This window comes from Acinonyx jubatus, chromosome D1 (assembly GCF_027475565.1).
Source record: "Acinonyx jubatus isolate Ajub_Pintada_27869175 chromosome D1, VMU_Ajub_asm_v1.0, whole genome shotgun sequence".
NCBI lineage: Eukaryota > Metazoa > Chordata > Mammalia > Carnivora > Felidae > Acinonyx > Acinonyx jubatus.
Window position 1 is genome coordinate 38,637,143 of NC_069390.1, and position 26,291 is coordinate 38,663,433.

At 47.4% G+C, this 26,291-nt stretch overlaps 1 protein-coding gene across 2 annotated transcripts in view; it reads right to left on the reverse strand.

The window, feature by feature from the left end:
* The window catches only part of SLC6A5 (solute carrier family 6 member 5), a 66,037-nt gene extending 43,189 nt beyond the window's left edge, over nt 1-22,848 (reverse strand). Inside the window, exons 1-4 of one of the 2 annotated variants that reach the window (XM_053203380.1) lie at nt 11,318-12,140; nt 8,559-8,697; nt 5,721-5,852; nt 5,201-5,374 (exon numbers count right to left, since the gene is read on the reverse strand). In XM_053203380.1, coding sequence (XP_053059355.1) covers nt 5,201-5,374; nt 5,721-5,852; nt 8,559-8,697; nt 11,318-11,854 — 982 coding nt within the window. In that variant the 5' untranslated portion in view covers nt 11,855-12,140. Of the gene's footprint in view, nt 1-5,200; nt 5,375-5,720; nt 5,853-8,558; nt 8,698-11,317; nt 12,141-22,268 lie in introns of those variants that run through there. The other variant, XM_027072992.2, reaches the window with a different exon arrangement.
* Nucleotides 22,849-26,291: the final 3,443 nt, after the last annotated feature.

Below are 26,291 nucleotides of genomic sequence, written 5' to 3' on the forward strand. Positions count from 1 at the left end.
AAATGTCTCCTGAAAAATCTCCCGGAGTTGAGAACCGCTGATTTTAGAGTCCTCAAAATACCTTTTAATTCAATATTATCTTTAGTCTAATCAAATAACAGAGTTCCGGAGGGATTCTGACCTAATTATCAAATATTTACAAAGGGAGCATTTGTTTCTCCCAGCAGCAATCTGAATGAAGACAGCAAAGGACCATCCACAGCCCTTTTCTGTAAGTAAGCGCAGAAGTTATCTCCTGTCCTGCCAAAAAGTACGTCCATCCCCTAAGACCGAAGAAACCGCTAAGACGCGGGCAAATGCCAAATCGCTTGCTTCCAGAACTGCCATTGTGAATCATGCGGGCAGCTTCGCTAGAGAGCTTCCCTGGACGACTCTGGATCCCTACTCTCAGCGGCAGTGCAAAGTCACGCTGTTCCTGCGTCACTGCAGAGGGCTCCCTGCGGCCTCCAGCCTCCTGCAATGTCCCTTCCCACCATTGGGCGGCAGAAGCGTGCTTCCCAGCGCGCAGCGCCTTCAGGTGGGCCAGTGGAGGAAGGATGGGCCGTGTCATCAGACCTCCGCGGCCCAGCAATCCTGAACAAAGAACAGCGATAACGATCGTGCTAAATTGGAAGCTGTTCGAATGGGATTCTCTTTACTCGGGCAATTATTAATAAATGAAAGCACACGAAAGACCAGGGAGAAAAGGGATCATTTAATTAAAGTTCTAATGAAAATTAAGCCATTCCAGGAATAGAAATGGTATTTTTGTTGTTCCCATTTTAAATGACCCAGTCGGCTCCTAATTTCACAGAACAGTCGCTGGTCTCAGTTGGCAGGGCATGGATTAGCTATTCTCCATTAGACATCTGAAAGGTTGAGTCCTCCTAAGGAAGACAGTCTTAAAACCCACACCTTAGAAACATGCTGCAAGCCCAGCCTCTAACAATGGACAGAGCCAGGGCTGGGGGGGCTGGGGTACAGGGCCCTGGCATCCCGGTGGTGAGTCAGGCTCCTGGAGCGATATGACCCTAGCAATGCTGAGCCGGCCATGGGATAAACACTTCCTCGCTATGACTGAAAGTCATCACTGTGAGCTATCCAATTCCTCCTCTGAGACCAGTGGCCCGCTATCACATGGTAGGGCAGCTATAGGACAGAGGCTGAGCCTGGAGGTTATTTGTGGAACACTGCGCTAGGGGAAGGGATTTTTCCATTTTCTAAACATTTCTCACAATGGCCATTTGGGAAAGGGTCTGGGATATCCACCATCTGAACTCATGACTTGTGAGTTCAAGAGAACTCAAGAGCAGCAAGTTCAAGAGCAGCCTGACTGCTGCAAGTCAGTCCACCACCGCCCTTTCTAAGTCACCCCAGGACCCCAAAGGACCGATACTTCCACAAGGGAGAGCCTGGCCTCAGTAATGGAACACAGTCATGTGCAGACAGCACAGCGAACAGATGGAGGGACTGCACAGAGAAAGAGTGAAGATTGGAAACTTGCTTTAGAAAAGTGGGGGATTGGGGTGCCTGGGTGGTTCAGTCGGTTAAGCGTCTGACTTCAGCTCAGGTCATGATCTCGCAATCCGTGAGTTCGAGCCCCGCGTTGGACTCTGCTGACACCTCAGAACCTGGAGCTTGTTTCAGATTCTGTGTCTCCCTCTCTCTCTGACCCTCCCCCGTTCATGCTCTGTCTCTCTCTGTCTCAAAAATAAATAAACATTAAAAAATTTAAAAAAAAAAAGTGGGGGATTGGGCGCCTGGGAGGCTCAGTCAGTTAAGTGTCCGACTTCAGATCAGGTCATGATTTAGTGGTCCATGAGTTCAAGCCCCACGTCAGGCTCTGCACTGACAACTCAGAGCCTGGAGCCTGCTTCAGATTCTGTGTCTCCCTCTGTCTCTGTTCCTCCATCACTTGTGCTCTGTTTCTATCTCTCAAAAATAAACATTAAAAAAAATTGTTTTCAATGGGAGTGGAATTTAAAGCACTTGCTAAGAATAAGATAAAAATCTGTCCAGCCTGTTCATATGCTCCCAGGGAATAATCAGAGTGAAAAATGTCCATTGTCTCTCTCTGCTCAGAGCTTGCATAGTTTTTATGGTTTGTACCAGTCAACTAGGAGCTTAGCTGTAAAATGCCATTACTCTGCCTTTAATGTTATCATCCGCCAGACTGGAAACTTCACAAATCCAGGAGCACCCTTTCCCACATTCCTGGTCTAGATAACATGCTCAGCTTGCTTCAAATAAAAAAAAAAAAAGTACACACAAACGAATATAAGTGTGTATATATACACACAGACACACACTCTGGCTATAAAATAAATGTGTCCATGATAGAAAAGGTAGAAAAGAAAATATGGTCCCAAATCTGTCAGTAAACATTTTGTGTATTTGGGGGAGGATTTCTCCGTGTTTTATGAATATTCATGTTTAATGACTACAGAATACTTCATTCTATGGATGCACTACAGTTTATTTGAACTATGGGATTATTCAAGAATTATTTGCATTTTGGTCACACATTGAAGTGTTTCTAGTGTTTTCCAAGACTGTAAATGTGGCTACAATGAATAATCATGTATAAGTCTTATCTGGGTCTTTGATTTCCCCCCTTAAGATTGATCCCCAGAAGTGGATATACTAAGTCAAACGACTGTTCGGACAAGCTTTCTTTTTAGCCCAGGGAATCTCAGTCCCTAACAGACAGTTAGGGAACACATGGACTGATGTCACTCTGCCAGGACTGATGGGGCAGAACCTGATGGACCAAGGAGCCTTCGGGAATCCTGGATGAGCAGGCAATCAGCAGTCACGACATCTAAATCTCGGTGCTGGTTCTACCTTTCGATTTACAGCCTGACCCTTCCACTCTCTTCAAGTTCACTTTCTCAACTGCAAAATGGTAATCATGTCACCTGCCCCTTGGAACTCTTAGGGCTCTTATTAGGAAGAGCAGGGACATCTTTTATAAAGCTGCTTTGTAGACTGGGGAGCATTTGGCATGATGCTTTAGAACCGTGGCCTTAGGAGGCAGGCAAACTTGGGTTCAAATCCCAGGTCTACCACAGAGTGAGCTCTATGACCTTGAGCTCCAGCTTTTTCATCTGTAAAATGGGAATAATAATAGAAGCCATGTGTTGACTTGTTGTGTGTTGGTAATACAAGTAAAAGTGTTCCCATAGTGCTTGGCATGTCGAAAGTGGTGCTAGCTGTTATTTAAGTGTGAAGGTGCCACACAAATATTAGTGGATATGTTTGTTGAAGAGAATGTTGTTTCTGAACTACTGCCCCTCCTGGAGGACAGCTGTGGGACACTGATCACCATGACATCTATGGTTCCTGATGGAAGTCCCCAGGGAAACTTCCCATGGAGCCTGATTCAAGCCAGCAGTCCTCCTCCAGCAGGTTCTCCCTTGAAAAGTGACCTCCCTCCCGGGCACAATCTGGGAAGGACAGGCAAGTCTGGGGGATGACCTTGAGGTATTTCTGCATTCTAGACTCTACATCCTAGAAAATGTTCCAGGAGGGCACTCCAGCACCTAATTGTTAGTTGTGAATCCATGAACAGCTTTTGAGTGGAATTCTCCCAGAGAGCAGCTTTGTAGAGGTGACCACTGGGATGGCAGAAATGCAGGCAAGGAGAGGGGGCATTCCATTCCAAAAATGGTTAAGGGCATCTAAATCAATAACAGGTGTGATCAAACTCCAACCTAGTGGTTCTTTGGTTCCTGGGGCACTTTAAAACTACCGATCCTTGACTCTATCCCTAAATTGTCTGATTTAATTAGTCTTATGTGGACCCTAAGGGATGTCTTGATTTGTCAGTTCCCCGGGTGATTTGATGTATAGCAGCTTGGGCTGAGAACTGCTGCCCTAAGCCAAGAATCCACCAACACTGAGACTGTGAGAACACTGAGGCAAAGAGAGTTTAACGGACGCTTCTCGTCGAGCCACCCACCTGGGAACCTCCACACACCCCATCCCGCATTCCTGAATACTTCCAGGTGCACAGGGTTTGACTTCCATGGGCACAGGTCTTTAGTTTTAGCTCTTTTTCAGCCTTAGTCAAAGCCACTCTAGGTGGAGGTTGGTCATGGCATGTATGTATATGCACAATGTGTGTAAAAATACTCCAGTGTGAATTACTGCCTCTAGGTATGTGCATGTCTACAAGGATATGGCAGGGAAGAATTCATCTTTCTCTCATAACACACTCAAAGGGTTAAATAATGCCCTCATTCTGCAATGTGCTGGCTGTAAGGGCAAAGGAGCTGATTTGGGGGCCTACACTAAGAGCCAATCATGTAGAGATCACAGATTCTGACCTCAGCACAGATTGAGCTTAAGGGGAATAACAGATCTGCTGGAAAAAGAAGAAACTACTTGCTTATTGGTGCCCACTGAAATGACAGAGAGGTTTCAAAGGTGACAAAGGTGACCGAGGCACCTTCTATTTGTAGAAGGCTATACTTTTCCAGCTGCTCCCATATCCTTTGTTTCTGGCTTCCTTACAGCAATCCCGTGAGGTAGGTAGGATAAAGAACACTATTATTCCTACTTTACAAGTGACAAAAATGCAGATCCAGAGAGAAAGGTTACCTGCCCAAGACCCATGTACCGTCAAGGGCAAAGATGTCATTTAGGCCAGACAGCCTTGCTGACAAGTCTGCCCTGCTCCTCCTCACTTCCACCCACCTGCCTTTGACCCAGCAAGCTGACAGCTCCCCACAAGCCCTCCCGTCCTAGGGGATTTCAGGTTTGAACGGTCAGGAACTCTCCCTGACTCCCCAGGCAGACTTCCCTATTTCTAGGTACTACATTATGCACGTTTCTAATCTCTATCAGAGGTCTGCCACTCAAGTATCTGTTCTCCTAGTTACCTCATGCACTGAGCAGTATTTTGTGAAGTGTGATCCAGGATCACAGGCATCACTCTCCTACACTCTAGGACCCCATTTTTTTCAAATTGTACAGTACATATGAGTCACCTGAAGACCTTGCTAAAATGCGAATTTCCCAACCCCATCCAAATCTAATATATCAGACTACCCAGTGGGCCTCTAAGTCTGCATTTTTAACAAACACTCCAGTTAGTCATGGGCAAACAAAAATGTCATCACCCCTCCTCTGAGCCATGAGCTCCCTAAATGTTAGAATTAAGTATATTTGGTTGTTTTCATCTCTGCCCACCACTTAACGTAGGGATATCCAAACTTACCTAATAAAAGTTTGGTTTTATCTTTGCATTCTGGCGTGTTCCAAGGGTTGTTGCAGGAGCCCCAGGGCAGCACAGACACAAAGGAGGCAAACAGGTAGAAAAGTGTGTAGCAAATAATCACATTGTAGTATATGGCTATTAAGACGGAGATGATCAGCATTGCGATGCCACAGCCTGTGGAAGCAAGATTTCCAGGGACTCATTCCAGTCCAAGTCCTAGGGAATTCTTACAGTTGGGCACAGGGAGGGGACCTAGGTCTTGGCTCTCTTTCACAGATGGATACACAAATAGTGGAGTGGATTCTGTGTCCATCAGGGAGATTGAGGCATTCTGCAAGGAACAGACCAATGCCAGAGGCAATCTTGGGCCATTCTTCAGAGGGTCCCAGAGGTAGAATGGATCAAATAAAGGAAAATGTGAGTTATCCTGTTCACAAAAGCAGGTCTCCCTCCTGGGGGCTGCATGGTGCCAGAGAGAGCAGAAGAGGGCTGAGGAGGCTGGGAGGCAGGGCGGACTCACCTTGTAGGGCCGGGATGGCCTTCCACACAGACACTGGCCCCTGGCTGGCAAACTGGCCCAGTGACACTTCTAGGAAGAAGATGGGTAACCCAGCCAGAGCCAGCATCATCAGGTAGGGGATGAGGAAAGCACCTTGGAAAGACAGAGTGAGAAGTGAGAAGCCCTCGGAGGCCAAGGCCACCTTGGCCCACATTCACCCTCTGAGGTGGGAGCTGGCTCCCCCTCATTTTCCAAGAAACTTTTGACATTCCAGCTCAACCACAGGGACCCCGGGACATTTAACAGCCTTCCTGTACCAAGTTCAGTCCAGAGTACCCAACAAACACACTACTTTTCCCAATTCCCTCCTGGATGGGTTGCTAGGGGTTGTGTCATGGTGGGGTTTTATTCTTTTCTCTTCTTTTCCTTTTCTTATTACAGCATTTCAACGTCGCCCAAATTAAGCTCTTCCAGCATTCAATAAATCCACACCTGTGACTCACTACTAGAGTCATATTTGGTGAAATCGTCTCGGCATCTCCACCCTCCAAGGACCCGATATCTACTAAGGTAGACTCCAGGAGCCCTCCTGTGCAATACCCTGAGTTACCTGCACACCTCCTGCCACTCAGTGCTGTGTCTGCTCTGCCAGACAAGTGGCTAGAAAATCCCTCTCTCCGCCACCCCAGCCACCACACACTTCTCAACCTTCTTCTCCACATGAAAATCCCTTCCATCCTTCAAGGTCAACTCAAATGCTTCCTCCTTCAAGAAGCCTCCCTTCTCTGTCCTCCCACAATACTTCCCTAGGCACTGAGCACCTCCCAATATTTACATAGTGTCTTACCTAGACTGGAGCCCCCAGAGGTTGTCAGCCCTTCATCTCTTTATTCCCTGGAATGCCCCCCACCCTGCTCCCTGCAAACAGGACAGTAGTAGTAGGGAGGCTGCCTCAACTGATGGGGGTTCTCTGGGGTTCATTCCCTTCAAGAATTAAGATCGTTTGGGAGGGCCTTAGGGAACAGCCATGATCTTTGAAATGACTTGGACCAGTAAGCACTGTTGCATGGGTCAGAGCCAATTCAGGCACTAGGGATGCCAGAACCCAGAACGCTGTGCTCCAGGAAAGGAAAGCTGATTTTTCTCTGTTCTACTCTTTTTGGTCACACTTCTTCCAACTTCCTGTCTGGGCTGAAAGGCCTTTCCTGCCTGGGCCCCTCCAGGTGAGGAAAGCCCAGCAGGGGCCTCAAGCTCTTGGGGAGTAAAACGGGGGGGGGGGGGGGGGGGGGGTCCTGCTCTAGCCTCTCCAGATGGGGTTTTGGAGAAGGGTGGATTATGCAATCCTTCCCCCGCTCAGAGAAGGAGGAGGCCAGCTCTCCACCCAGTGCTGTGGGCTGCGGGGCTGGAAGCCGCAGTGTAGAAAAGTCTGCCTCCCCCTCCCCGTGCATGGCTACGTGAGGAGCTCCTGGAACCGGGAGCAGGAACCTGGCCACTGGGCCAGACGCAGACCCACACTTCGCGGATCCCCAGAGGAGCAAAACATGGGTACTTCTGGCATGCCAAACTGCCCTGGCTGAAAGGCCCTCCCTAGCTCCTCCCCCACCTCCCACCACTATCTGTCACTGGAAGACTTATTATAGCATCTCCGGCCCACTTCTTGCACCCTGGACTGGGATTCTTATAGAAAACCAAGCGGAAACCCAGCTAGGGTTCCTATTTTTGTGTGGCCAGCACATGTTCTTCTGTTTCCAGGGCACCTCTGTTTGCAAATGATCGGCCATCCTCATAAGTACTTGTCAATGTGTCCTAATTTGGAATTGGAGGGGAGAAGGCATATTTTTCCGTTTTAATCATCTGGTGGTGCAGCACCTGTCTGCTGTCTGGAGCCACCCAAGAGAAAACAAAAAACAAAAAAACCCTAACTTGGTGGGGAGGGGGTCTCTTTGGTCCTAGGAGGAGGTCCTAGTTGCAAATTCCTATTCCTAGAGGGGGACTTGTCAGTTTAGGCAATGTGGGGGCGAGGCCCTGGCCAAGGTGCCTCAAGGTGGAGAGCGCCAGCAAAGAGGACCTTGAATGGGCGGGCTCTCTCCTCCTCAGTGTGTACATAAGAGGTACACTGGATCCAAGGGGCCTGGCAGCTGGTACGTACCTAACTGGCATCCTCACCATTTCAGAAATGGTTTTCCTTCAAAAGCAGCTTCTTCCACCCAGTGAAGACAAACAAAATGAAAACCATTTTTTTTGCCAAACAACTTGGCTAAAGTCAAAATATGTCCTGCTTGTGCCCAAGGGGATGTATGTGTGTGGGTACTTCTGAGAGGTTCTGGAGAGTACAGACCCCGGCCCCTCTGCACTCCCCCCTCCTGGGTCACCAGCACCCTGCATTCTGCACAACTCAAACACCCATTTGCAAGGTCTCCTATGTAGGCTCGGATTTCCAGGTTATAATCCTAAACCGTCCTTAATTTGGTGTCCAGGACCACACAGCTACTGCCATTTAAGTGCACAGAGTGCACTGCTACAAGAATATTTCTTGGCTAAATCAGAGTTTGAATTCTGAATGCGGCCATGCCCGCTTGGCTCAGGACCCAGTCCCCCAAGCTGGACCAGTGGGGGATCATGGAGGCCCCCCTCTCTCCTGAGCTCCATCTTCAGACAAAAGCCTCCTGGATCTAGTGCCAAACCGTTACGGTGGCTCCTGCCCTCTGGCTTAGCACCGATGCCTACGGGGGATGGAGCCGGAGCGAGGAGGCTGCTCCCAGCCTCCCCTCCCTGCCCTTTCCGAGGCTCCTGGTGCCTCCCCAACCCACAAGTGCCCGCCCCGCCCCTCCGCAGGCGGAAAGACCGGAAAAGCCATACCTCCCCCGTTCTGGAAGGCCAGGTAGGGAAACCTCCAGACATTGCCCAGCCCCACTGCGTACCCCACCATGGACAGGATGAAGTCCAGTTTGCTGGACCAGTTCCCTCGGGCCTTATTCTCATCCCCTTGCTCGTCCTCCTGGGGGCGGAAAAGCACATTGTCGGATAACAGCCCCGGGGCCACCGGCAAGCAGGCCCCATTCCGCCCATCCCCCCTGCTGAGGGTCTTTCCCAGCAAGCAGGCCCCCATTTTCCAACTGAGGATGCATTGGCAAGCAGGACCCCAATTTTGAAGAGAGAGGATGCATCTACAAGCAGAGCCTTTACCCCTCACCCCTGCACTGAAAGTCTTTCAGCAAGCAGGCCCCCAATTCTGATATGAAGATTCATCTTCAACACACCCTTAGACCCCTCCTTCCCAAATCCTGCAGTCAGGGCACACCAGCAAGCAGCTTTCCCCAAACCTTGAACCTGTTGGTTGATTGCAAGCAGGTCCCTCCATCCCCAACCCCTGACCAAGAGTTCAGTTGGCAAGCAGTTCCCCAATATCATGCCTAGAATCCCCAGCAAGCAGATCCCTAACCAACCCCTCTCTCCCCAAAACCCTCAACACACTCCTTCCTCAGCCCTTTCTCCCTCTGGAGTCTGCTAGGTCAGAAATAGAGCTGCAATGCCTGAAGCCAGCCAGAGCCCCTGCCTCATGTTCTCTGCCAAAGTCTATAGGCAGAACCTACCTGATTTGCTAGTGTAAGGTGGGGGGGGGGGGGCACCTTTCAACACCAGGGCAAGGGAAATGGGCTGGAGAGAGGTGTGGGTGTGAAACAAGAGGCAGAACAGAGAAGGTAGATATGGCAAGAGACGAGACATCTAAAGCGTTGAGTTCTGGTCTAAACTTTACCACTAACCATCTGGATAATCCCAGGCAAGCCACATGCTCTCTGAGCCTCTGTGCTCCCATCTATAAAATGAGGGGCTGAGAAGAACTATCCCTTGAGGCGCTTTCCAGTTCCAACCATCTATGGACCTTTGAGGCTTGCCTCTCCAAGTTCACACTAAGATGCTCTCTTAGGGGCAGTATCTCCTTCTGGAATGCCTCACTACTAAGCAGAAAAGGAAGAAGATGAAACCACCTCAACAAATTCTAAATGTTCAGGACGCCTGGACACCACACCAAGGTTCCAAGGACCCAAGCCACTGCCCGGCCTCTATTTCCTCCGTCACACTCCATTTGCTATTCTAGCACTCTGGTATGTCTCACACTGTTCCACAGGCTGTGGAGAGTAAAGGAGCTGTCAGGAGAAGAGGAAGTCTCTGGAAGGGAGGAGGGCTGAGGTAGGTGTCAGGAAGGCAAGAACAGAAAAATGGGCAGAGCTGAGAATAGGCAAATGCAGGGCTTAATCTACTCTGAACATCTTCAGCATCCCCTCCACAGTCCTTTGCCAGGCACACCACCTCCAGCCCCACCCACCCTCCAATTCTTCTCAGGCTAAAAGGGTGGGAGTTTCAGCCGTTTTTGCGCTTTTGCCGCAGTGCGGAGGTTAAGCAAGGTATTTGAAACAATCTTCTGCCTCCATCTGGGGTCACACTGTTGGGCACATGCTGTCAGAGGCAGTTAATATATACAGACAAACGCTCCAGAAGTGGACACCAAAACCAGGGGCAAGTGGGAAGGTCTAAGTGTATGTTCATTTCTAGTTATTATTCCAACAGCTCGGTTCTTGAGGTGTGGGCCTGTGTGTGTGTGTGTGTGTGTGTGTGCGCGTGTGTGTAAATACTAGCGTGTCACCGAACAGAAGGGCTGTATAAACTGGAAATCTCACATAGGCAGATGTTTAGATTCAGCTGCTCAACACATGCCTAGCCCCCCAGACAGGGGAAGGAGAGGAGACAGCAGAAAGGCAGGGGATGGAAAAGGAAGAGCTCAAGTAGGTGAGACAGGACAGAGAAAGGAAGAGATCAGAGGAAGCAGAGAGACTGGAGGGAAATGGAAGACAAGAGCCTGTATGGGAGAGGGTAATAATAAGCAGCAGTAGTTGCCTTATCCTGAACCCAGGATTGGGATTTGCTCTGTGAGTTTTTCATGCCTCTCATTGAGTGTAAAGGATCAAATGTAGAGGCAGGTCCAGGCATGGAGCTAAAGAGATAGATTCTCTTTAAGAAAACAACAACAACAACAACAACATATACAAAGTTATGATGAAAAACTAGGTACTGGGTTTTGGAAGAGCCCTGAAGCTTAAGCTTCAGTAGTAGCTTCATGTACACCCACCTCTCCTCAATGAGTTCTCATGTGATAATTTCACTCTAAGCGAAAGGTACTACTGCACTTAAACTGTTATTCCCTACAGGGGGAGGGGAAGAGGGCTCCTCTGTATTTCTTAATTTTTCTAATTAAGGAAAAATATTTTAAAGAAAAGACTCACTCATGGACAAAAGGGGGAGTCTTGTTTTCATAATCTATCTGTCTCAACCGCTTCATGAGCCTGCATGAATTTGCGCGACTACTGAGGTTGGGAAGAGACAGGTCGTGGCGGCTCCTGAGATCGTGATTCCTCTGGCAGGGTCACAACAGCCCTTGAGCCCTGAACTGGGGACCCCAGCGCAGCGCGAGCTTCCAAAGCCCCAAAGCTGCCTCCCGCGTCCATTACCTGGCACTGCCAACCGGTCTCCCCATCAGCACACGTGCACCCACCACGGCCCGGCTCGCCTCGCACACCTAGGGGGCGGGAGGCGGTGCGGGCCGAGCACGACCTGCTTACCTGGGCGGCAGCGGTGGCCACGCTGCCCGGGAGCACGGACGTGATTCCATCCGTGCCCAGCACCACGGTGCTCTGGCTCATATTCACCCAGCCCACGGCCGGGGTATTGTTCCGCTCCAGGGTGCCCTTGCCCACACTCACGTTAGCATCCCCCTCGGGGCCGCGCAGGGCCGGAATCTTACAATGCAGAGCGTTGCCGGGCCCGGCGGCCCCAGAAGGAGCTGCGGCCTGCGCGCCGCGCGCCTCGCTCAAGTCCCTCGGAGCTGCCGAGGCCGCAGGCGCCCGCGGGCTACTGAGTTTGCAAGCCCCCACTCCCTGCCGCTCCGCCTCACAGGCTCGCGCGTCAGGGGACTGGAAAGTTTGGGCGCCGGTGGAAGCGGACCTGGGCACACGCGGCGTCGGCGCCACGGCGGCGGCGGCGGCGGCGGCGGCGGCGGGGGGAAGCTCCTGCTCCGGGCTCGTCCTGGGCGCGCACGGGCCAGCATGGTGGCCCAGCGCCATCGCCGCCCCCAGGCTGTTGGCTGGTTGTTTATTCATTTCCTTGGGAGCACCGCAATCCTGCAAATACAACGTGAAGTTCGTGCACACACAAACATACACACACGCACAGAAAGTCACGGTAGCTCTAAAAATACCTGTATCTACATGTAAAGACGTTCACCACTCAGGTCCAGACACCACTCGGGTCCGTTCACCACTCAGGTCCCAATATCTCGGGAATAAACTGGCATCTGGATTTTTTTTTTTCCTTCTCCAAGAAAAACTGTATTTCTCAATTTGCCTGTCTTGTCGATAACCAGATGGCATAAAGCAGTTAATATTCTCCTCCCTGATGGTGGGAGAACTAAGAAAATAGGCAGAAATGTGTTTTTGTAGGGGGTAGCAAAGGAGGGTAGAAATAACCCTACAGCCATGAGCTCCCCACCCTCTTTGGATTTCACATCACGGCTGTAGGGTGCCCACCTCCCCATCACCATAGTAGAAAGATTCTTTAATTTTCCGCCCCATTTCCTTTGTCATTCAATAATGCACATTGCCTTTTTTTTTTTTTTTAAATAAGCTATAGGCAAGCTGCGGCCACAAAGCTGATGCCCTGGCACCTACGAGTGTTTCAGGCCAAATGGGTTGAACGAATCCCAGCATTTCCAACCCCATCTTCGCCCTCCAGGTAGCAAAGGCAGAAATAATGATCCCGAGCAAAACAAGAACAACCACCACCACAAAATAACCATAACAAACCAGATGTACAACACAAGACAGTAACCAGGTTTGTTATCTTACACAACCTACATTCACTCCCAGATTTCCAGATATGTAAAAGAACATGCAAAGTTTTTTGGTTCTCTTTCCCCCTTCAGTAACTAGTTACAAGAGTGTCCAATGCCCTTCATGCTTGGGGACCAAAACTCAGGACTAATTTTCATTTGCTTTTTCTCAACTGAGTTTCAAATTAAAAGATCTGCAAGTGATGGTTTTTCCATCTGCTTTATCCACTCGTGTAATCTTTCAGGGCTTCCTGAATATTAGCACCAATATTTACTATTACACTGTAAGAATGACCATATTACCTTCACCTCAACCTCGTGCATCTCGTCTAACCGTCTTTCATAAATGCACAGGTCAGAACTCATTAATTTGCACCAAATCTAAACACCTTATCTCCAGCAAGCATTGTTATCTCAAAAGCCTCTAGGACTCAGCGACTAGCCTCAGTACCGGCACCTGGCTTTTCAGCACCGAGGACAGTGCCTGGGATCACAGTTAGAAGATAGGGATCTCTGCTCTACAGAGCTTCAGAAACCTCTTTCCGACCTCAGGTGATGCTCACAAGAACAAATACCTACGGCTGTGAAGACTGCCCTCCCTTCTTCTTCCAAAATGCATAGAACACTTCAAAAAGAAGTACTCTAAACGAATCTGCCCTTCCTCCACCCGCAGCTCTCTTTCCTCTAAAAAGAACAAAAGCAAACACTCACCATGTCTGACACGGGCAACAGATTGAACGGGCAGAGAGTGAAACCAGCTATTGAGAAGACTGGGTTTGACTCCAACAAGAGAGGCGCTTTCTATATCTCCTTGGGAAAGGCCAGGTTTGCGTCAGTGCAAAGCAAGGTGCCCTTCGTTTGACATTTTCTTGATAATACAAGTTTGATAAATCATTACCCCCTTGGATTCGAGTTTTAAAGGGACAACAGCAGAGAGTACGCTGGCCAGTTGTCCCTCGGGCAGGAGGGGGCTGCGTGTTCGGCGTGACTCATATGGGTCTGATTACTAAACCGAAGCCGGCGGGAGGGGATGACAGAAGTTTGCCTCCTCCTAATTAAGGGAAACATGGGAGGGACACGTCCCACTGCACCCAAGGCGAGGCGCAGCCGCCAACAGAGCGGATTGGGCTACGAGGTGGGTGAGGGGGAAGGAATTAAATTACTGTCATATTTCTGTCTTTCCCTTCCTCTGGTTCCCTTGGCTGTCTCTCTGAATCTGCAGGCAGCGGGTTCCGCAATATTACCCTGAGATCAAGGGTCTGCATGTAACGGCACAGCTCTGCAATGGCCAGTGCTCACGGGTCCTGCATTTATAACATTTATAATGGTGTACCTGCCTGAGTGTATGTGGGCTTCAGATCCTCACAGCTTTACTCGCAGACAACCACTTTAGAGGGCTGTTAGACAGCCCTTCCAGAAAACTAGGAGTTTCGCTAGTATTTGCATTCCTATTGTATCTCTATTAACACAAAAGAAATTCTGAGTAAAATTATGACTGTTCTCATTGTATTTTTTAGACACCTCTGAAAATACTTTCGACAAAGAGGATATTATTTCCAACAGTGATCTCGTTCTTAGGTCACTTTCAAAGTCAAACGGAAACCCATTCTTTTTTCATAGCCCTCTCAATAAAAACCCACCACAGCAGGCCAGATGTGGAAGCGCAAGGTCTGAGAGATCCTCCAGACAGCGATCTTCAAGAGCCAGGCGGCAGGATGGCCAACCGGGAAGCCACAGGAGGACGTTCTACTGTACTGCGGCGCAAGTGAGGGGTGGCCCTAAAGATAAAACGATGGATTTTCTTGGTATAAAGCAATGGCTACAATCAGAAGAAAGGGAAAACATCTTTGCAAAGAAGGGTTGGTTTGGAGACTCCAAGGGGATTGGTAACAAAACACCTCCCTGTCTCCTTTCTGGCCAGCTTCATTCGGGGAACGCCTCGCCCCGGAGGTGGGGAGCCAAGGAGGGCACTTTGTCCCTTCCCTGACGCTCGCAGCCCGGCCCACAGCCTCGGGGTCGGCTCCGTTGCACTTGGCTGGGCCGTCCCCACGCGGCAGGAGGACAAAGCCGCGGAGGCCGCAGGCGGAGGCTGCGGCGGCAGATTGCGGTGAGCGCCCGGGGCACTGCGGGGGGCCCCCTCCCGCCTCCTTCCGAACTGCTCGAGAGAGCTCGGGTGCCGCCGCTCACCGGCTCGCCAGTCTGCCCCTTCCGAGGGCGGCCAGCTGGGGACCCGCGATCTGCACTAGGATGGAACGATGCGTAGGTTTTCTTGATAAAGCCTTCCCGGCGAGCCGCCTTGCGGGGTTCAGGCCGCTTTTTATTGTAGTTTCGAGTTAACATTTATTAAGCTCTCAATATTGAACCATTGTGCAAGAGCTTTCCATGAATTATCCCATTTAGCTTTGGTAACAACCGTTGAGAAATTCCTAGTTCTAAAGCCCGGGAAACTGGGGTTTAGAAAGTCGCTTTCAAACCCGGGAAATTTTCCCCACCCTGCCCATAGGGACGTCGCGGGGGCCCAGCTGCACTGTCTCCGGAGGCCCGCTCCGAGGGAAGTCAGGCGGGGTCGGGGAGGAGGAGTAAGGGAGACTGGTGTGGGATCGGGCTGGGCTCTGGCTGGAAAAGGGTCAGCACAACAGGCGGGGCCGAGAAGCCCGCAGGGGCGCGTGTCTTGGTGGGCGCTGGGAAGCATCCTAGACTCTGGGAACCACCGGGAAAGCCGAGGGAGCCTGCTGGGCGCTTCTTCCGAAACAGACCCGTTTCCAACGAGCCAAACGAGGATAGGAGAAGGAGGGTAAGGGCAGGCCTGACAGCCCCCACTTCCACGCCAAGAGATGCGCCCCTGGATCGGATTAGGCCCCCCCCCTGCAGGCCCTGGGCAGACTTCCACCGTGGACAGTCACGACTTGGAAAGGCTCTGGCCTTTCTTCGTGCGTCTGAGCCGCCCCCGCCAAGTGCGGAAGCGGGTGGAGCGTCCACCTGCACCCCCAACATTCCGGGGCTCACTGACGTTCCAGGCTGGGCGGGGGGGGGGGGGGGGGGGGGAGCCAGGTGAACTGCAGCCCTGAGCATAAGTGACGCTCCCGCCCCCGATCGGTCCCCAGGCCTGACGTGTCGCCTGCGGGCCCTCCCTGGCCTAGTGCGCACTTGAGTTCCAGCGTGGCGCCCGTCACGCGTCAGGCAGTTCAGAGGAGGTTGACGCGCAGGGAAAGCTGCGGGGTGGGGGCGCAATGGTGGTGGAGACGCTGCTTGAGCTCCCCACCTCACCCCACTTCTAGAAGCAAGATTCTAGAAAGGAGAGGCTACGTTCCGAGTGGAGGCGGGGGGGGGGGGGGGGTGTCTCGGGCGGGGAGGCCAAGAGGGGTAGCTCCTAAGCCGGCGGGGGGTCGGGCACCGTCGGGCAGCAGAGTGGGGGTGGCAGGGCGGGAGAGAGCCAGCCTTCAGAGCCTGGTGGCCCGGGGCAGCTCGTCGTGCGTACAGCTGTGTGTCAACGCTTGGAAGCGCCGGGATGGAGCCGCAGCATTAAAAAAGAATTAGAATAAAAAGCGCAAGTCTTCCGGACTTGGGTCTCCGCCCCCGCCCTCCGCGGCCGCCTGTTTGGAGTGATAATCCGGCCCGCGCGCGGCCGCCGAAGAGGCCGTAAATCCGCATCCATCACCGCGCAGCCATTCGGTCGGAATTAACCAGTCACTGTGGCCTTAATTACTTTGTCAAAGATGAAAAATAGTAATTGATTTCGCCCTCGATCACTTTGCCCCCGCTCCTTGCAGATAAGCAAATAAATAGCTGTTTTTGAAAACCCATGTCTCTCCGGCATTTGCTGGATGAGGGTGGGGAGTCTACTGAAGAAGAGGCCATCCCGTGGCAGTCCTGACCCAGTGTTTGAGCCAGGACATTTGGGGGGCAAACTGGAACCCAAGAGGGAGAGGGCCTGGAGGTGGCCCTGCGCATTCCAGGTGCTGCCCTCCACAGCACTAGGGAGCGGGGCTGGAGGGAGAGGAGCCGGCCCTTTACACGCGTCTGCTCTGGGGTTAGCCTGGCTGGCAGTACCCTACAGCCTCCTCGCCTCCCCAGGGCAGCAGGTGAGAAAGAGCTGAGGGACTAATTTGAGAGAGGAAGAAACTTGCCCAAGGCCAGCGGGCAGAGCCAGGACTTGAGCCCAAATCTGTGTTGCCTCTGGTCCACCCCACCACTCCGGATATAATTATAGCGAGCGCCTGTGTCGGTGTTCAGCTAATTTTGAGCCGTGAACACATCAAACTTCTATAGACGGTGGATGTGAGGGCTCTCAGTGTGGGTTTCAGGTGACATTAACAAGACAGTTAAGAAGCCCCGTGCAGTAATTTTGTCCCACTTGCCCACTACTGCTGAGTTCCCCTGCAGTGTTGTTTTGTGCTAAGAATATGGATTCTGCAGACAGACTACACCACCTCCTAGCCTCTGTGACCTTGCAGGGGGAAGGGGGGGATCCTCGATCTGTAGAATGAGGATAATAAGAATATTAACCTACCTCACGGGTTGGGGATTTAGAGTAGGCATGTGAAGTGCCTAGAGTGAGGTCAGCTGCCTGGTTTGCTATCAATAAGCAATTATTATTATTCAGTCTGGAAAAATGATCTGTGTGAAGTCCCTCAGATTTAGCAAGTAAAATCGTTGTTTCTCCCTGGTCCGGATGGTTTAAAATGGATAGACATGCACGGAGCAGAAAGCCTTACAGAGTAGATCATCATTTTGCAACATTTCCCCTTCTCATTCAGTAGTTTGGTCACACAATAATCCAGTATTTATCTTCATTAAAGGAAAATTGGGAGCATTCTGAAAAAGTGCTCAAACACAGAGGCTGCTATGGATGTGTCCTGAGACACCTTTTGTTTAGATCAAGGTAAATCTCAACAAAAATGACAGAAGCTTAGAGCTGTGTAATCAGCTTTGCTGTCCAGCTCTCATTTGGACCTTGGGTGTCAGGGAGAACCCAACTAATCAAAGGCAGCTTCCCTCACCAAGGCATTTCAGCAGAGTCTGAACTTGGAAATCAAGGGCTCAGTGAAGTGACTAGTCTGTGTGCAAAATGTAGGTCTCAAATCCTGAGACTCAGACAGGCAGGGCATTTGTTCCTGAGTCAGCAGTAGTGATGATTCTCACTACACTGCAGCAAAACACAGGGCAGTGGGCGCAGGCGCAGAAGCAGACAAGTTTAGAACAAGCTGCAAAGGACATTCAAGGTCATCTATAGTCCCACACGTCTCCTTTTGCAGTGAGAAAACAGAGGTCAAGGGAGGAAAAGTGAGTGCTCAAGGTTACTTGCAAATTAGAAACAAATAGTAGCATCTATTCTTTAAAAGGGAGAGAAAAAGAAAAAAAAAAAAACTACACTACCCTTTGATCCAGCAATCTCACTCTTGGCAACTCACCCAAAAGAAACAACAGCATGGTGCAGGAATGTTTATTATAGCATGGTTGATAAACAAAGGACTAGGGGAGAAATATCCACATTAGATCAATAGTATAGCTAAAATATGGAATGATTTCCAGCTGTTAAAAAGAGTGATTTAGAGCCACACAGTTGGCTCGGATTTTTATGAGGTGTGAGAAATTTTCATTGTGTGAGAAAAGCCAGATGCATTAAAGTGTGTATAATATGATCCCATTGTGTGTGTGTGTGTGTGTGTGTGTGTGTGTGTGTGTAAGACAGAGAGAGAGAGAGAGAGAGAGAGAGAAAGGCACACAGACTGGCGATCAGTGTTGTAATTGTCATATTTATAAATTTATGTAAAAAATGTATAAACAATTTTTTTAATTAAGTGCTAGAAACTACTAGTTTAATTAATGAGGATATTCACCAAACAGGCTACTTTTATTAGGAAGTACTCAGCCTCCATCTATTTTACTGTCTTCCTCTGAGGAACAGAGCTCAGAAAAAGGAATTCAGTTAATTAAGGACCTGAGCCACTAATATTTGGCTAGTCTTCCTCCTAAAGTCCTGGCATTTCTATCTCCTAGCTCAGTTGGGTAGAACCTTTAAAGAACATGGTCTTGGGGAATACGAAGATGATCTTCAGTCTCCCACCCCCATCCTTGTAGAGTACATTAAACTATGAAATAAACTAAAATTACACTAAACTAAATCAGAAAATTTGATTTCTAATCCTTCCATAATGACAACATAGATGGTTTTCTGGTAAACAACATCTTTATTTCTTTCCTCTGTCCCTTTTTCTGGTCATTCTTTGGCTAGTCCTTTATACAACTGCTTTACTAGTTGTATACGTTTACTAATTAGTATTCTCCTTCCAGGTTCAAGTCTTCTATGTTTATTCATCTGCTCAAATTTCTCAAACCCCAAAATGGGAGATATCAGCCTTGTAGCCGAGGTCAACTCTCACATTACTGGAAATAAGAAATTTCTAATATATGAAGTACAAGAAAATTGCTATTTTATGTTTACAGTGTTAGTAAAGAAGATTCTTTTTTCTCTTGAATGTTCCTTTTTCCCCTAGCCTTCTGTTGCTGTCCTAGTTAGTGAGATTAAAAAAAATTGAGTTCAACGTCATGCAAACCTAGCAGGAATTCCCACAAGTAGAGCGGAACAGATGTTGGGAAGCATCACCATAAAAGCAGTTGATGGAGTTAACCAAGGCTATTGAGTCGAATCTGAACAAGGTTCAGAAAGGCAAAATGGTGAAGAGAATGGTCCAGGATGTGGGACTTTGAAAACTCAAGACTCTTTATACACCAGTAGGCAACACAGATAAGTTTCAGGACCTTATAATTTTGTCACTTGGTGGTACCCTTGTAAATTGGGCTTAGAGGGGCCATGGACATTGGCATCAAATTTGGTACTGTTGGTTTTAGTAATCTGCAGCATTCGATACAAGATGAGGCTATATAAAACACTGGCCAGCTCAGTCTACGATCTTTGACAGACAGCCCAGAGTTAATTTATCATGATGGTAGTTGTCTCCTGGGATATCACCATTAGAGCTTAGAAATGATCCATGAAATCTTTTAACATAATCTCTCAGGGTCTACATTCTACATTCTATTAAAAATAGAGTGTTTCTATTTTCAATCTCAATGTCTTCCTGGGTGGGATTAACATGATATGTTTACATATGTTGATCTTTTTATGGTAATTTAATATTAGACCTAAGTCCAGCCACTTACTAGCTGTGTGTTCTTGGGTGGTTACTTATCCTGTGAGCCTTGCTTCCCTTTTCAGTAAAATGGGGTTTTTGTAGTGATTAAATGAGATAAAGTATATGAAAGCTTCTGTAATAGTATTTGGCTCAAAGAGCTCCTCCTCCCTTGGGATAATCCGGTTTTAGTGGACTTGAAAGTTACTACCTGAATTGTGACACTATTTCCCTGGACAAGTAAGAAAATGACTCATTTCTGTAGATCTTAATATTACTGGATTGTTGTCTAGGTTTTATTCTTCCTATCTTTCTTGATGGGACATGAACTTTGCCTAGTGCCTTTTTGCTTTGTTTTTTTGTTTTTTTTCTTTCTTACAAGTGTCAGGCCCAGTCATGTCTCTCCCTCTGCATCTGCAGTATCCTTTACCCAAAATGCTCTTCCCTCCAGGGTGAATTTCTAACTACACCTTTAGATCCATCGCCAAAAATGTATCTCCTCTCAGAGGCTTTTAATGAACAGAGTTAATATCTCCATCCCGTGTGCTTCCCTAGCACTTAGTGAATACTAATTATTTCTATGTATGTCTTCTCTTCTACAGAAGCCACTAGCCACTTGTGGATACTTAGGTTTAAATTAAAATTAAGTGTAAATTCCATTCTTCAGTCACACTAACTACATTCTTAGTACCCAAAAGCAACTTGCACTGGACAGTGCAGAGAACATTTCCATCATTGCAGAAAATTCTATTAGATGGTGCTATTCTAAACTGTGAACACTTCAAAGGCAGAAGAGCTTGATTTTTTAAAAGCCTATGTATTTCTACTTGGACTGACACACAGTAGGCACTTAGTGCTTTTGAATGAGTGCCTTAAAAATCCTAGAATAGCCTCCTCATTTCTTTTTTTTTTTATTTTTTTAATGTTTTATTTTATTTTTGAGAGAGAGACAGAGCCTGAGTGGGGAGGGGCAGAGAGAGAGGGAGACACAGACTCTGAAGCAGGCTCCAGGCTCTAAGCTGTCAGTGCAGAGCCTGATGTAGGGCTGGAACTCACAAACTGTGAGATCACAACCTGAGCTGAAGTTGGACACTTAACCGACTGAGCCACCCAGGTGCCCCAAGCCTCCTAATTTCTTATATGTCACCTTACTGCCTTCTCTAAAACATATTATTTTGTGTTTTTATTAGTTTTCATTTTTGTTTTTCTCATTACAAATATAATACATGTTTATTACAGAAAATTTGGAAAAGCTCAAAGAACATAAACATATATATTCCACCATCCAAAAATACATCCTATTAACATTTCGCTGTAAGATTTTCTAGACTTTCATGTGTAGAAAGATGGCTTTTGTTTTTATGAAACTTACATAATGCTATTCATAGTTTTTTGTGACCTGTCTTTTTTTTTTCACTTATAATATAGAGTTGATATATCTCTGCCCTATTGCCATAAAATGTACATTATCATTTGTAACCATTTTTAATTGCTGCACAGATTTCATTGTACACCACAATTTAACTAATAAATAATTACTTCACATTTGGATTGTTTCTAATATTTAATATAAGTTATATATAAATTACTATTTAAAGGACTTGCATATTTTTGAAAATTGGACCTATCTTATCTGGACCAGATTTTTTTTATGTCTGACCCCAAGACATGGACATGGAGCTGCCTATGAAGACGTACTTAAGCTCCAAGCAGAGGGTGACAGTGCTCTGTGGTTTGTTTCCATTTCTCTTCCCAGAGATGCCCAGCAATCTGTGAATCCCTCTGGCTATAAAAAGGCCATGGGAACAAAAAGCTATAGTATGTTTCCATAAAGACTAAATCAGTTTCTCTTTAGCATAAAGGAGTTTTTTTTTAATGGAAAGGGTATTACTTGGTAAATACAAATATTTGTAATTGTCAGTATCACACAATATCCAAATTTTACAACTATTAGGACCAAACAGATAAGCCCATCTGTTTACACAGGATTTAATTAAACAGTTGTGAGAAATAATGCAAACATCATTGAAATGTGCAGGATTTGTGAATGCTTCCTCTGCAGTGGAAATGCCTGATTCAGGGCTCTGTTTTTTACAGATTATATGGATGGTGGCATGTTTTTCCAAGTCATTAACTTGGGCACAGCTTTGGGGCCAAATAAGAAGCTACATCCAAACCATTCTAAGAGTCTGGGTGATTGGTGGAGCTGACAAAGGAAAGGCCCTCTGTCACTCAGCACTGTGGGAGCATTTGGAGAGTGTGATTGCCTATGACAACTCATGGTTCAGTGATTCCATTGTTTCATGAAGGCCTGGTTTCACTGATACTAAGAGAAAAATGTGGATTGTGCCCCCACATGGGTTATTCAAGGTGACATTGTCAAAGACATTTCCAAAAATTGTTTTCTCCTTTGGAACTTTATTCTGTCATTTTGGGCATTAAAATGGGTTTTTTGTTTTACACTATAGAAAAATATAAGCATAAGGAAGAAAATAAACATCATCTCACCAGGACTCTTTTGTTTGTAAGGGACAGAAACAAACTCAAAATTACCTGAAGCGCAAGGTACCAAGTAATGGTGAGGTCAAGGTACAAATGGAATGGACTTCAAGGTGGGCTGGATCCCAGGCTGCCCACAGTATCAGGATCCTCGCTCTGAGTCTTGGACCCCATTGGTCCATCTGCCACATGTTTTCAGATTGTCATGGCATAGAAGTCATGCCATCCAGAGTTCTAAGTTCCCATTTTCATAGACTATCATCTACAGGGAAAGAGAAAGCTATATCTCTACTTCAGTTTGGGAAGTTTTGGGAAAAGATTGCAAAAGGCCAGACCCTGAGACAAGGCCTTTGATGTAGGTGGATAATTTGGGAGGGTGTCCTAGATGAGGGAGCAAGGAAAGTAAGACAGGGGTGGGAAAAGAGTCAGTAAGGAGAGCACTAATGAGTGAGTGAGTTACCACTGTGGGAAATTGTAGTTTAGGCCCACTGGGGACCCTCTGAGGCACCATGTGGAACAATGGCAGAATTCTTCCACCAAGGAACAAGGAAGGTAGGAGGCAATTTGTCACAGACTCTCATCGCTTCCTGGCGGAAGATTGTTCCTGAGGCTGTTAATCCCCAGTTCTTGCGGGTACTCTGCACTTGAGCTGGGCAGGTTTCCACAGTGCTGGAAAAAGCTTCTACAGTTGTAAAATGGAGATAATAAGTCTTGCCCAACTCTCAAAACTGAGGTGAAGATCAAATAAGATAAGAGAATGGAGAGAGCTAGTCAATTGTGAAATACCATGCAGTCATAAGAACTTGAATCTGCTATTCCACTGTTCATGGATCTGAGGCCCATAGATCGTTTCTGAGTCACACAGGTGTCCATGTATGTATGTGTGTTGCAAGACAAGGGTGTTTCTTGAAGAGGAGCATGATTGAGAAGGTCACTTACCCTAAGGATAGGGCCACTGATAGACCTAGAACAGGAAAATGATCCCATGAGCCAGATATGGCCATCTGCTAGCTGTATCCTCCACTATTTGTACTCTTTTTCTTCCATAGTAATTGGGTTTAGCTGGGCACATAGCAATCCAGTTAAAGATGACATATCCTTATCTTCCTTAGAGCTCAATGAGCCCTTGTCACTAAATTCTGCCAACGGGGTGTAAGCAAATGATGTGTACCTTCAGGATCTTGCCTTAAAAACCTTGAGCATATGCTCCCCCTTCCTGTTGGCTGAGAGATGATGAGAGCTGCAACTACCTCTAGACCCACAAGTAAAAGCTACATATTAAGAATGGCCAGGCAGCCTACCATCTCTTAGCTAGGACACGAAAGACAAATAAATGTATCTAGTTAAACGGGTGTCCTTTCAGGTTTCTTTGTTATAGCAACTTACACTTTACCCTAACTAACACACTGCATGTTCCATACAATGTGGAACTGAGCTTGCCCTAGGTGGGAGCTTGAGTCTTCTGTCAAGTTGAGGCAGTGTCCATGCAACCGACTACAGGATTACCTGCCATTCTGGTTGATTGGAAGACCAATGGGCCATTTTTCTTAAAAGCCATTTTCTGTCAGCCTGCCCTGCCAAGGTCACCTACAAGAGGCAAGCAGTGTCTATATCAGATTAAGGGCAGAGCATGTGTCAAAGAATACTCCGTCATTCTGTGTGCTGTTGAGCTGGCTCCCATTAGTTAGCTGTACCCCACTCATGAGAATAGGTATTTGTGTGCCTGCTAGGATCCAGACACTGAGTTTGGTACTTCATATCATAGCCTTAAGGCAGGGGATATTTTTCAGACCAAGAAACAGTCTCAGAGGTTGAGTGATGCAATACAGAGCCTAGGTGTCAAGGTGGATTGGTTCAGTCTACAGCCTGTGCTTCTTCTACTACATGAACTGCCTTCAAATAAAACGCCTACTTCCAAGTATGGTTTGAGGTTGCTTAAGTAAAGCTGGCATCTACCTATTGAGATGAGAATCCTAGGGCTTGGAAGTCCTTCCCCCAAACCATTCACTAGTCCCTCCCCAAAACCATTCTAGGCTTTTATACTGTGAGAGGATTTTTAATGTCTGTGAGCAAGTGTGACTATGCACCTATGAGCATGTGTACTGGGTACTTTTGAGATCTGATGAAAGCTATGGAAACATTCACACCATTATGGATTGAATTGTGTCCTCCCCCCCAAATATTTTGCAGTCCAAAGTCACAGTAACTCAGAATGTGGCCTTGTTGGGAGGAAAGTCTTTACAGAGGTAATCAAGTGAAAATGAAGTCATCAGGGTAGGTCCTAATCCAATAAGACCAGTATCCTTATGGAAAGAGAAAATTTGGACACGGAAACAGACAAACATAGAAGATCTTGTGAAGGGAAATAGAGAAGATGGCCATCAAAGGAGGCTTAGAATAGATTTCTCCCTCACGGCCCTCAAAGAAACCAACCCTACTGATTGATACCTTGATCTCAAGTTTTTAGCCTCCAGAGCTGGAGACCACGAATTTCTGTTAAGCCACCTGATCTGTGGTCCCGGCAAAATGATATAAAACTACACATATGCACACACACCATGAGTTTTGCACACAAATTCTGGGGATTCATCCATGGACCCCTGTTGAAGGACCACTGCAAAGTTCTGTTTCCTGAAAACATTCCAATGTCCATAATAATGACAATTCTCACAAAAACAAAGAACTGTTTTAAAACACTGTTCTAAGGGCTTTACGTGTATGTAATCATTTAATGTTTCCAGTAACAGCAGCAGCCACAAGAAGCTAATACAGATTTTGGTACTTGGAAGTGTGATGCTTCTCTAATAAATATTCAATAAATTTGGTGGTTTAAAACCAGGTATTTATCTTCTCAAAGTTCTGTATGCCAGAAGTCTGCAATCAATATCCCTGGGCTAGAGCAAAGGTGTTCGTAGGGCTGTGCTCCCTCCACATGCTCTGGGGAGAATCTATTCCTGCCTCTTCCAGCTTCTAGAGACTGCTAGCATTCTTTAGCTTGGGGCCACATCTCTCCAATCTCTGTGTCTGTCTCCACATCACCTTCTCTGTGTGTGAAAATTGTCACCCTTTTATAAGGATACGTGTGATTGCATTTTGGACCCCTCTGGATAACCCAGGATAATCTTAACATCTCAAAGTTCTTAACCTCATCACATCTGCAAAGAGGTTTTTTGTTTTGGGGGGATTTTTTTGCCATAGATGGCATGCACAATAAAGTCACCCCCCCCAACATTCCCCAAAATTTCAACCCATTAAGGCATCAGCTCAAACCCAAAATCTCATCTAAATATCAAGTCAGAAGAAGTACCAAATCTCATCATTGATAAATCATCTCCATGAAACTGTATGATCCATCCTAGGACAAACTTCCTTTCCATCCTGGAACCAATAAAATTAGAAAACAAGTTATCTACTTCCAAAATACAACAGTGGGGCAGGCGGTTATAGACATTCCCATTCCAAAAGGGAGAAGATGGAAAGAAGAAAGAGGTCAACCTTTCAAAATTTCTAAACCCATCAGTGAAAATTCCATCAGGTGTCAAGGCCTGGGAACAATCCTCTATGGTTGGAGGCTCTGCATCTGGGCCCATGACTTGAGGCACATGCTATTGATATGTTCACTTTACAGATAAGAAAAAGGCACTAAGTGGTAAAGAACCTACACAAGATCATATAGCCAGTGAGAGGCTGATGAGGGTGATGTTCCCCCAGGCTGACTGCAGGGACTCCCTCCACAGATGTTCTCTGGGTTTATGGAGGGTCCCAGAAAGGTATGGAGACTGTTGCTGCAAATGAAAAATACCTGCCTAATAATATTGTCTTTAAAAATACTTCTAGAGCAAAAAAGCACACATGCCAGCTGTACTTTGCACCTCCTGTCTCCACTCTTTGTGGTTACCTCTTTGATGAAAACCAGGCTTCTCAAAGCATAAACACGCAGAAGGAAGAAGCCCTGGGAAAACTGGATGCAGTTTTACAACGGGTTCAGATGACTGTCCTATACAGGTCATGCATGTTATAGAAGTTCCTATATTGGTTGAGAGTGTGGGCTTTCGAGTCAGACCTAGTTTGGGTCTT